An 11,954-nucleotide genomic window follows, 5' to 3' on the forward strand; every position below is an offset into this window, starting at 1 on the left:
CCATCTATAACACAGCTGTTTCACCACTCTCACTGCTAACAGGCAACCCCCGCAACCAGACTTTACCTCTTCTTGAACCAACCTCCACTCAGCCCTCCAGGGGTTCCCACAGCGTCTCTTTACTGCGATCCAACAACGTCAAGTAATCATACAACTTTCAAAAGTGTACAACCATACTTGAGACCTGCTCACTCACCAAACTATCCCATCCTCAGACATTGCAAACCCGACTTCCAACAACTTTCCATCCTCACCTGCGTCCATCGCTTCCTGCCCACCCTCGAGGTTGGATAGCCAATCCAAGATGCCGAACAGAGGCCCAACACTGATCAACCGTAGGCACCTGCAAACCCCAGGCGGAAGAGAACATACTGACCAGTACATCAGTTCCCCCTCCACCATCAGATCCTGCCACCCCGAGTGAGATGGGACCCGGCACGCCAAACTCTACAACTACCTGCCTCTCAACCTTGTCCGTAGTCGCAATTAAAGACGGCGCGATGGGACACAGCGGGCGAGGCGCCGCTGCATCTGCCAATACTCTTGAAGCTGAAAGAGCCGATCGAATCTCCCGTCTTGCAGGTCTCGAACGTGTCGCTACTTCTCGGCAACCACATCTTGGACAATTTGGCTCCGGACCGGGCGCCTTGTATGGGCAAGGCTCCTTTGACAATGTACCACAAGTGAGAGAAAGAAGTACCGTCGGCAGTGCGAGTGCGACAGGAAGTGTAGGAGGCAGAACCACTTGGGCAAGTGAGAGCATGGACTACGATGCAGATAAAATGAGTGAGGATCAAGACGAGGTGTCAAGCACTGGAGGTTTCAGCGATGAGGACAAAGCCAGCCTGGTGGGATTCGGTGAAGGAGCAGGAAGCACCGTCAGCGGTCCCGTGTCTGCACCATATAATTCTCGAGCGTCAATCTCACGACAGAGCACGAATGTCAACGCGCCCTCAACACCACGCACGGGAAACATTCCGGCATTTGGGTCGGGGCAAAGCACACCTATGAGTGGCATCATTCCTAGTGGACCTACTGGGAGCACCGACCCCAAAATGATGGACGGGATGAGTTACGATCAAAATTTCGTTGATACGACGATGCAGCCAGCCCCACCGATCGACCAGTCTTATCAGGGCAACCGATTCTCGGGTGTGGGAACAGAAATGGCGGAGGGAATCCTACGAGATCGGATAAGTGAGGCGGATCAAGGGCGTCGACCTTTGGGCACGGCTGAAGGCCAGACTCTTGGTAAATTTCCGTTCGAAAAGGAATGAAGGTCTTTGAAGTTTCGGGGCGTGGAGTTTGCTATGGGTTGCCAGTTCACCGACCCTTGAATTAATAGGCTGCTGAATTGACCGAGGCTCTATCGGTTAGCATGTATGATATCCCCTCTTTGACAAGGTCAAAATAGACCTTGAACGCAAATAGAACGAATGCGGTTCTTTCAATTGGGATGTACGGAATATGAACCTCGTTGATTGCATGTTTACGACTTGCGTATCAAATGGACATGGGCAAGGCTGTGGGTGCATGGTTTCAGCATAAATCAAGGGCGAGAATAATGGTCTTGGCCAACGGAAGGCCAATGGATGAATGGTGACAGGCTGGTGTGAGGCTGCCACTGTGTAGCCCGTGGCTTAGCGTGGCTCGAGGGATGTTAGGCCCGCTTCCCAGTTGAACCTGCCCATAAGTGTGGGCGGTCGAGCCGACTCCGTAGAGGCCTTTTGAGCCACAAGGGCCCTAAATATTTTTTTCCACTTAGCGTTCCAGTGCCGGTGACCGCACCCATGGACCCTAGCCTTGGGCACCTCAAGACTCAAGAGTCAAGGCTCTTACGTATGGGGCGGTCTGTGTTTGCGCCCTCTCCGTTGGCCGACGTGCGCGGCGCTCGTCCCCATTCATTCTCTGCGCTTCCCTGGGTTATTATGTGTACACTTTATTTACATCAACTTTCTCACTTCCCTTTTTTCTTTGCCTTGTTCTTTGTCCCTCTTCACCCTTCTTCCTTCCTCGCCTCGTCACCAAGCAATCCGTTCGTCTACCGCAATCGCTGACATTGACTTGTCAAGTACGGAAGCAGCCGAATTGTGACCATTCCACTGTGTCTTCTGCCCCAGATTTCCCTTCGCCGGATTTTTCACCCCGGTCTTGAGAAATCACATCCTCTGGACTTGCTCCACGTCTTTCGGCCTCTACACTCTTGAACAATTGTCAACCAAATACTGCTCTTCCAAAACCACTCAGATACCGAGTTTCTGCTTTGCTGCAACTCATCATGGCTGTTGCAACCCAATTTGCTTGTCAGTGACCACCCCAGCCTTCGCCGCAGCCAATGCTGACCTACTGTCATAGTTCGCACTCTCAAGGGCGTCGGTGTAGTGAATGGTGCACCCACTTATGAGTCTTTGCCAGGATTTCAGAGGTATTTTCCGATCTGCCTTGTCAGCACCCGAAATGTGTTACTAACATTCTGCATTCTAGACCCGAAGGAAACATTCGTGCTTGTGGCTACTCCCCTTGCGGCCGATACTTTGCATGGACTTCTGTTGAACAGTACGATGAGCAACCTTCTCCCCCATGACGTTCAATAATTAACCATATGCTTAGGGTGACCATCATCAATGCGGACAACGGCAACGTGGTGTCTACACTACCGGCAGAGAATGTCTTCGAACTCGGCTTTTCCCCCTTGGGTACCTATGTCATCACTTGGCAACGGTCCTCCAAAGACGAAAATGGCGATGCGGTGAAGAACCTCAAGGTTTGGTTGGTCATTGATGAAAAAGCCGCATCAGAAGGCGTGGAGAAACAGCCTTTGGCTAGATATGTTCAGAAGTCCCAGACTGGATGGAACTTGCAGTACACTTATGACGAGGCTTATTGTGCGAGAACTGTCACCAATGAAATACAAATCTACGAGAGCCACGACCTTTCGACTGTCTGGAATAAGATCCGAGTCGAGGGAATCACGGATTTCGCCGTCTCTCCAGGAAAGAACTATTCGATTGCTGCTTTCTTGCCAGAGAAAAAGGTATTTGGGCCTACTTTTCCTCACAAACTCAAATCTAATGAAGTCTCAGGGACAACCGGCTGCAGTTCGCATCTACAACGTGCCGAATTTTACCACTCCTGTTTCCCAGAAGAATTTTTTCAAGGGTGACAAGGTGCAATTGAAGTGGAACGATGATGGCACTTCTCTCCTCGTGCTGGCACAGACAGAGGTTGACAAAACTGGAAAGAGCTACTATGGAGAGACCACTCTGTACCTGCTCAGTGCCAATGGGGGCTTTGACTCCAGGATTGACCTTGGTACGAATGCGTCTCAATCTTATATATCACTTGTTGGCTAATATTCCCCAGACAAAGAAGGTCCAGTACACGATGTGTCATGGTCTCCAAAATCCACCAGTTTCGCCGTTGTCTATGGCTACATGCCAGCGAAAACTGTCATTTTCAACGCCAAAGCCCAGACCGTCCACACCTTCCCTCTTGGCCCCAGAAATACCGTACTTTTCTCTCCGCATGGCAAATTCGTGCTCGTGGCAGGCTTTGGAAATCTGGCAGGCCAAATGGATATCTATGATCTTGAAAAAGATTTCACCAAGATTTGCACCGTCGAAGCAAGCAATGCTAGTGTCTGTGAATGGTCCCCAGACGGGACGCATATCCTGACTGCAACTACTTCACCTCGTCTGAGAGTCGACAACAGCATTCGCATTTGGCATGCAAGTGGCCCACTTGTCTACAATGAAGACATGAACGAATTGTACAATGTCTATTGGCGCCCTCAAGCTTCTTCATTGCATCCCTTGGGCCCAAACCCACTTGCATCAGCTCCGGTCACACATAGTAGTGCTGCGGACTATATGGCCACAAAAAAGACACCAAGCAAGCCCGCAGGTGCTTACAGACCTCCAGGAGCAAGGGGTCAAGTGACACCGCTGTCCTTTAAGCGTGAGGATGAGGGTGGTGCCGCCTATGTCCGTGACGGCGCTTCGTCATTTGCCAGCAGTATTAACGGATTTGGAAAATCACGCCACCGTAGCGTGCCTGGTGCTGAAGCTGTAGAAGAGAAGACTCCGCTGCCACCGGGAGCAGCTCCCGGTGGTGGTGTGAGTCTCACTGGGACAGGTGAAGGGGCGGATGGAGAGCCACTTTCCAAGGCTGCCAAGAAAAATGCAAAGAAGCGTGAAGCAAAGAAAGCCGCTGCCGCCGCTGCACGTGAGCAAGGGACAACAAACAACCTTGCACCAGAGCAAAGTGGTGGCAGGGGAAAGAGCCCAAATCGCAGTCCAGATGGTCGTGGTCACAATCGAAGCCGAAGCCGGAACTTTGTACCCGCCCCAGCAGCCGGTTTGGAGCCTCCCACTGGCCCCAAGAAGGAACGTAGTCGGAGCAATTCCCGCAGACAACGAGGTGATACAACGGGCTCACAACATCGACACAACCATGTCAACGGCGCACAGAAAGGACCCGTTAACAACACCCCTAGCACTCCGAATCAGAAACCCCGCAAGGTTCCAGCAGACATCAACACAACCATCAATATCCCACCTGCCCCACCGATCCCTGATGGTCAGCCACCTGAGCTCGAAGTCACCAGCCCATTGACACCTGGTGGAGATCCCAGGGACAAGAAGATCCGTGGGCTTTTGAAGAAGATTCGCGCCATTGAGGACCTCAAGATGCGATTCGCTGGAGGCGAGAAACTGGAAGACACTCAAATGAGAAAGATCTCCAGCGAGGACTCGGTCAGGAAGGAGTTGAGTGGTTTGGGATTTTCAGGTTGACATTCTATCAAATGATATGGTACCTGTGACTACGGGGTTTCTAGCAATAAAACTTGATGGACATGTCTTTGGGCTCCGAGGGTTTTCACCCCCAGAAGGACGATATTCAAGCAGATCCTGTCTCACGTGAACAGGGTGAGCTTCATGACCAGCAGGGTTTTTTATCATGCTGGTATGGAAATGGATTTGAGGTTTCGATACTAGGCGACGGTGTGTCTTTACGGTGAGGAATTCGAGTTTCAAGTATTCGTTGCGGATTTGGTTGAGGGCCAAAAGCACGGAGGGCAGCCCCGAACAGGATACCACAGGGCGTGTTTTAATGCGAGTTCGATATCCTTCTGGCAGGTCGGTGCGATTGGCGGTTTCATCAGGAGTCATTTGAGTTGTATGGTTGCCATTTTGCAGGAGAAATCGAACGCTTTTGCGGTATCATGGTCATACGTTGCGAGTCTTGACACCATTCGACATGGGCTGAGAGGCCAAGCTGGTCGGAGAGTTTGAGGTATACCAAATACCCTTGGATCTCCATCTTCTCTGTACTGTACGTAGGTAGGTATGTTTAGGCTAGTGAATGTGATGGGAGTCATAAATGCCAGAGCAGAAGTAGCTAGATCATGTTCACCTACGTGACATCATCGCCGAAGTTATCATTCCGTGACTTTATAAGGGGCAGGGGGCAGGTTCACGAAAGTGAGAGGAGTATACTTGGGTCATTAATGCTGGAGAACTCTACGAGGCTAAATATGCTAACTGCTTGAATATCCCACAGGGGGCTAGTAAATATCCCCACGTGACAGGGAAGGCGGCCTCCTTAACTTTACTGGGAAGTGGTTTCTAGAGCCTTTGTTTCTAAACCTTCCCTTGAAGCCGATGAGCGTGAACTCGAAATAGCATGTTTCAACGGGGCAAGTATTGCTAACCACGAGGAAAGAACTGGAGACCGAAGGACATAGGATAAATGGGACCATAGAGGATAAGATTGCTTGAAGTCGTTGCGTGTCACAAGTCACTGTACGAGCTGATGGCCAGATCAACGATCCCAAACTCCAAATTGTAGAGAATTGTCGAAACTACCGTTAGATATCATGAAGCACGAGAGCTTGTGATGATAGAAGGCTCTCCAGTAAAGGGATTACGTAGTATCCCTCCCGGAATGCTCAGCACCGAGCCTCTTCTACGGCACGGCCGCAAAAGTCACCGGACACCCTCAGTTTACATGTCACGGAGAGTTCCTACACTCGCGCCATAGGCTAAAGAGACGAGAATTCTAGGCGTTGTACCTTGATTCTAGGAACTGTATGGTAGATTTATTGTCGCGGGCGGCCTCCCGAATACTATCGGACAAGGTGTTCTCGTGATAATCTCGAGTAATATAGGTATGTATATTTAGTCCTATGCGGAAACTTTAGCCTACTTAGGTATGTGGTGTAGTAAGTTGTTGGAGGTTTCGAAGTCGGAAATGCACTTCAGGAATTGTCGAATTGTCTCTATTTTCTCTACTTATGGAGGCTGTTTCTCTTCCTATATGAACCATGCGTAGAGACGATCTAGAAAGGCCTTTTCCGCATCTCCTGAGACCCTTGTCGAGCTGTAATAACTGGTTGATAACCGATCCTGCTGAGGTTTTGGTCCTGGTCGAGCTGACAACTGCACTACTAGCAAATTTAATACGGTGAATTATTACGGCGGAGTATAAAGTCCTTGCAGCAATATAAGTTTTGTTATCATGGGAGTGCTCCCGGGACACATCGTGATGGGTATTATATGCTTTTTGCCGTCAACACCATGTTTCATTGTGATACGATCCAAGGGGTTGTTTACTAAGGATAACACAGAATAATCCATACCCTAATAACAATGAAACTGCCTTTCACAATCTGTAGGTTCAGAGATCCATTTTTTCATTGCCAGGTGATATTCCCAATCTTGCGCCAGTCATTCACGTTGAAGCCGCCTCATATGTACCCGATCCTGTTCATGCTTTTGCAATCTTACAGACCAAGTCCGACCCAGCAACGGAATCTCCTTCTTTGACAAAGATTTCGCCTACCTTGCCCGAATGTGGAGCGCTGATAACCATCTCCATCTTCATTGCGCTGAGGACAGCAACTGGATCTCCTTTCTTGACATCATGGCCTTCCTTTGCCCTGACCTCGACAACGACACCGGCCATCGGAGCTCCGACCTGACTGCTATCACTAGGATCAGCCTTGGGTCGGCTCGTGTTTTCAACTGCCGCTTTGTTGTCGTCAATTGTGACCTGTCGAACCTCGCCGTTCATCTCGTAGAACACTTCTCTTTGGCCAGTGGTGTCGGAAAGGGGGCCAATGGCCAACATCTTCAAGATAAGGACCTTGCCTTTTTCCAATTCGACATGGAATTCCTCGCCGATCTCGGGTTTGTTAAGGAAGTATTTTGTTGGCAGAACAGAGAGATCGCCGTACTTCTCGACAAACGCAAAGTAATCCTCGGTAACTTTTTTATACATTACGTACGAGGCCACATCAGTCTCTTTGCTTGAGTCGAATTTCTCCTTGACTTCTTTCCTGACTGCGTCAAAGTCAATGGGTTCCAAGTAAAGGCCGGGTCGCTTGTCCATCTTCCTACGGCCTCTCAGAGCCTTTGTGCGAAGCGGCTCTGGGAAGCCTCCATAGGGTTGGCCGATGTAGCCTTCGAAAAACTCCAAGACGGATTCTGGGAAATCAAGTGTGTCGGCTTTCGCGACGACGTCCTCAGCCGACAATTTGTTGGATACCATGAACTGAGCTAGATCGCCGACCGTTTTAGAAGTAGGAGTAACTTTGACGATGTCGCCTAAGAGTTTGTTTGCTGCTTCGTATGCCTTTTTGGTCTCGATCCACTGGGCCCCGAGACCAAGTTGAGTTGCTTGGAAAATCAAATTGGTGAGCTGTCCTCCAGGAATGCCATGCTGGTACACATCTGAAATTTGCGAGTTAGTCAAGCAGAACAATGCTAAAAGGAAGGAAACGCACCAGGGTCGGGCCCAGTCAATCCAGCTTCGAATGGCGAATACAGGAGTCTCACTTGAGACCAGTACTGGTCCAACGAGCGGACATTATGATCATTCAAGCCTGTATCGAGATCAGACCCCTGGAGTGAGGCGAGAATTGCACCGATGCTGGGTTGCGAGGTCATTCCGGACAAGCTGTCGGTCGCGGCATCAACGGCGTCGGCTCCGGCTTCAGCACAGGCGACCATGGAGGCAACGCCCGTTCCAGCAGAGTCGTGACAGTGGACGTGGATCGGAAGGTCTGGATACTTTTTGCGAATAGCACCCACGAGCTGACGACCAGCATTAGGCTTCATAACTCCCGCCATGTCCTTGACTCCGACTATGTGAGTACCGATCTTGACGATCTTGTCAACGAGATCCATGTAATACTCTAGAGTATACTTGGTATTCGGGTCCTGAAAAAGCGTTAGCAAATCGAAAAGAAAAGCCGAGAATGCGGGAGATCGTGTCAAGCTGCTGGCGGGACGATGTAAAATGACCACCAGGAGTATGTCATTTATAATCAGATATGCCAGTGAATGTGATGGGATTGGGAGAGAATCGCGGACTTACCAGCATGTCGCCAGAGTAGCAGAAAGTGCCTTCCACGACACCGCCTGCTTCTTGAACAGCTTTCATGCCAACCTCGAGTTGAGTAATGTCGTTGAGAGCGTCGAAAACTCTGAAGATATCCATGCCATTCTTCTTAGCTTGCTTCACAAAGTGATAGATGGCATTGTCAGGGAGCGACTTGTATGCAACTCCATTGGCACCTCGAAGTAACATCTGGAATGGAATATTCGGCACCAGTTTGCGTAGCTTACGCAGACGGCTCCACGGGTCCTCATACAAGAAGCGAAGAGCAACGTCGAACGTAGCACCGCCCCAGCATTCTAGAGCAAAAGCGTTGGACAAAGCGTGGCTCGTCTCTTTAGCGATGTTGCAGAAATCCACTGTTCTCACCCGAGTGGCGAGCAAAGATTGATGGGCATCACGCCAGGTCGTGTCCATAATCAATGTCCCCTTGTTAGCACGGACTGCTTTCGCAAAGCCTTCTGGGCCTTCCTTGTCGAGGATGTACTTCCAACCTGTTCCGGGAGGAACTGACACGTCGAGAGGCTTGCCTTGGTTGTCCAAGAGGGTAGGATAGATGACATCACCCTTGAATTTGGACTCTCCAATTTGGCCTTTGATGCTACTGCCATTGACTGCCAGGTCACCAAGATATTGAAGCAATTTCTGGGCTCGGTTCTGACTACCGATCAACTTGAACAATTCAGGAGTATCATCGATAAAGGTGGTCCAGCACGTGCCTTCAATAAAGGTAGGGTGGGTGAGAAGAGAACCCAAGAATGGAATATTCGTCTTAACACCACGGATTCTGAATTCGACGAGCGCACGTAACATCTTGCGACGCGCGATCTCATATGTCGAGCCATGGCAGGTACATTTGACCAACATGGAATCATAATGAGGAGTAATGATCGCCCCAGCGAAACCATTGCCACCGTCGAGTCGGACACCGTTTCCGCCCGCTGAGCGGTAGACCTCAATCTTTCCGGTATCAGGCTGGAAGTTAGATGTGGGATCCTCTGTAGTGATGCGGCACTGAATAGCAAAACCTCGGGTAGAGATACGGTCCTGAGTCAAGCCTAATTGCTCTAGAGTAGCACCAGCAGCGATCTGGATTTGAGCAGCAACAATGTCGATTCCAGTGATCTCTTCCGTAATGGTATGCTCGACTTGAATTCTAGGATTGATCTCGATGAAGTAGTATCTGTTCTTCTGGTCGACCAAGAATTCGGCTGTGCCTGCGTTTCGGTAGTTGACGGATTTGGCCAGTCTGACTGCATCGTTCAGAATGGCATCTCTGACATCGGAAGGAAGATCCTTGGCCGGGGCAAGTTCGACGACCTTTTGATGTCTGCGCTGAACGCTGCAGTCTCGCTCATACAAGTGAACCACGTTTCCATGATTGTCGCCCAACAATTGAACTTCAATATGCTTGGGTTTGTCGAGGAAACGCTCCACGAAGACAGTGCCATTTCCAAAAGCCGACTTGGCCTCGGAAGTGGCTCGCTCAAAAGAGTCCTTGAGACTCTCTTGATCTCGGACGACTCTCATACCTCGGCCACCACCACCGTAGGCAGCTTTGATGATGATGGGAAAGCCATATTGGTCAGTGAAGGCCTTGACTTCTTCATATTTGGCCACGGCCCCTTCGGTACCTGGCACTACCGGAACATCACACTTGATGGCCAGTTTTCTGGCGGACACCTTGTCTCCAAGTGATTCGATCACTTGATAAGAAGGGCCCACGAAGATGATACCGGCCTCTTCGACTTTCCGAGCAAACTCGGAGTTCTCAGACAGAAAGCCATAACCGGGATGGATCATCTGAACGCCATGTGCCAAAGCGATCTTGATGATCTCATCACCAGCAAGATAAGCAGCCACGGGGGTGTACTGGCCTCGCTGGCCGATCATGTATGCTTCATCCGCCTTTTGTCTGTGCATGCCAAGTCTGTCTTCGTAGCTGAAGACAGCTACGGTCTGGAGCGAAAGCTCATGGGCGGTTCTGAAGATTCGAATTGGGATCTCGCCTCGATTTGCAACAAGGATCTTCTTCAGTTGCATGATGGTGGAATTGGCTCTCAGCCGGGTATGGACTGAGTGCTCATGGTGATGTTGACCATCCTCGTGGTCTGGAGTAGCAGTTCCAGCGGTAGGATCAGCCATGGTGAATGAAGAGGTTGAGCCTGGCTGCTGGGAGAGGCAGCTCGCGGCAAGGAAGCTCTTATTTCAAGGGACCAAAAGGTTGAGAAGGTAGGTAAGTGAGTCAGGTCGGTGAGGAGGGTAAGAAGGAAATTAAGAGTCCCAGGGTACTGGGTACTAGGGAAACGAGAACGGTCAAGCAAATGTTGAGTTTGTGGCGTGGATGGATGCCCGGATGACAGGAGGAAAACAAAAAAAAGAGCTATCGGGGAATGGTAATATAATGAATTCTTACTGGAGCTGATTGTTGATGCTGGGACCTGGGTGATAAGCAGCTAGCAATAGTGGGACAGTGTGCAGGTAGGTGGGTGGTGGTGGTGGAAGCTCGACGAGCACGTCCGGAGTATTATTCACAGACCGATACAGGCAGTGTATTGCCTTTTTGCCTTTGGATTTTGGGGGGGAAGGATGATGTAGGGAGGGGAACTGAAAGTACTGCCAGTGCCCTCAAGCTGTTGCTGTGGAGCACGATTTTGCGGGCCGCATCAACCTGTATGAATCCCCCTCGTCCCGTGCATCCTGGCAACCTGAGGCCTAGCATGGGGTTTCCAGCTCGCACTCGCACTCGCAGTGCCTCGGACTTGCTTCATCTTTGTCGGCTCTCCCCAGGCTATCTGGGCTTCCTCCCACGAGCTTGGCCGAGGGTGTCGACGGCTAATCGAGGCAGCTTCCGACTTGGACGGAGACTTTGCTACTCCCTGTGACTAACTCAGGTACTAACTAGCCCAAATTCTTAAACAAAAAAGAAATCCTGATCACGCGCGGTGACACAATTGTTTCTTTCGTCGGTGGACGTTCGGAAATCATTTTTTCTGGTCCTTTGAGGCTCTTCTCAACAACTCACCGTCCCTGGGAGGAATGGACATGTGTTTCTCTACTTTTGGGCCTGCATTCCTGAATCCGGATGCCTTTTCTCTCAACACTGCGCTGATGGCTGGGAATGTGGGCCTCCCCTACACGTCTGCCTATGGTTCAAGCCCAAGATCCCAAGAACCCGCTCTCTACATACTTCCCCATAGCCTTTGGATCGACAAACAATCGTACAGAATCAACCCAAGCAGTTAGTTTCCGGAGAGAGTATACTTTTTCCAACCTTAAAAGGCCACATTTCCCCCCTAGCCTGCAAGGCTGATCGGGTTCTTGTGCGAATCTCGGAATCGATTAGACAGAGTCTGAGAATTCCGAATCATACCGTGGATGAACAACGGATTCTGCTTCTACAATGGGAGATATCGAAAGCTCCCCGCAAGACGAGACACGGCGAGAATGCGGCGAAAGTTTGGCCAAGATAAAGTTCTCGATATCTGCTTGACCGACCGAGCTTCATTTTGAGAGCAACTATCTATCCGTGCTCGATTTCTTGCTACGGGACA

General features: G+C 50.3%; 3 protein-coding genes across 3 annotated transcripts; 2 read left to right on the plus strand and 1 right to left on the minus strand.

The window, feature by feature from the left end:
• Positions 1-304: 304 nt before the first annotated feature.
• Positions 305-1,277, plus strand: LTR84_009384 (uncharacterized protein; the record flags this gene model as incomplete). The annotated part of the gene is made up of 2 exons (XM_064852924.1): positions 305-335; positions 388-1,277. The coding sequence occupies 2 exons, from the start codon at positions 305-307 to the stop codon at positions 1,275-1,277; spliced, it is 921 nt and encodes a 306-aa protein (XP_064700910.1).
• Positions 1,278-2,278: 1,001 nt separating this feature from the next.
• LTR84_009385 (uncharacterized protein) lies at positions 2,279-4,793 on the plus strand (the record flags this gene model as incomplete). The annotated part of the gene is made up of 6 exons (XM_064852925.1): positions 2,279-2,303; positions 2,356-2,425; positions 2,485-2,556; positions 2,611-3,034; positions 3,084-3,312; positions 3,364-4,793. The coding sequence occupies 6 exons, from the start codon at positions 2,279-2,281 to the stop codon at positions 4,791-4,793; spliced, it is 2,250 nt and encodes a 749-aa protein (XP_064700911.1).
• A 1,975-nt stretch (positions 4,794-6,768) lies between these two features.
• On the minus strand, positions 6,769-10,545 carry LTR84_009386 (uncharacterized protein; the record flags this gene model as incomplete). Its single annotated transcript, XM_064852926.1, has 3 exons — positions 6,769-7,733; positions 7,787-8,222; positions 8,380-10,545. The coding sequence occupies 3 exons, from the start codon at positions 10,543-10,545 to the stop codon at positions 6,769-6,771; spliced, it is 3,567 nt and encodes a 1,188-aa protein (XP_064700912.1).
• Between the last annotated feature and the right edge of the window lie 1,409 nt (positions 10,546-11,954).

This window comes from Exophiala bonariae (assembly GCF_035927105.1).
Source record: "Exophiala bonariae strain CCFEE 5792 chromosome Unknown scaffold_38, whole genome shotgun sequence".
Taxonomy (NCBI): domain Eukaryota; kingdom Fungi; phylum Ascomycota; class Eurotiomycetes; order Chaetothyriales; family Herpotrichiellaceae; genus Exophiala; species Exophiala bonariae.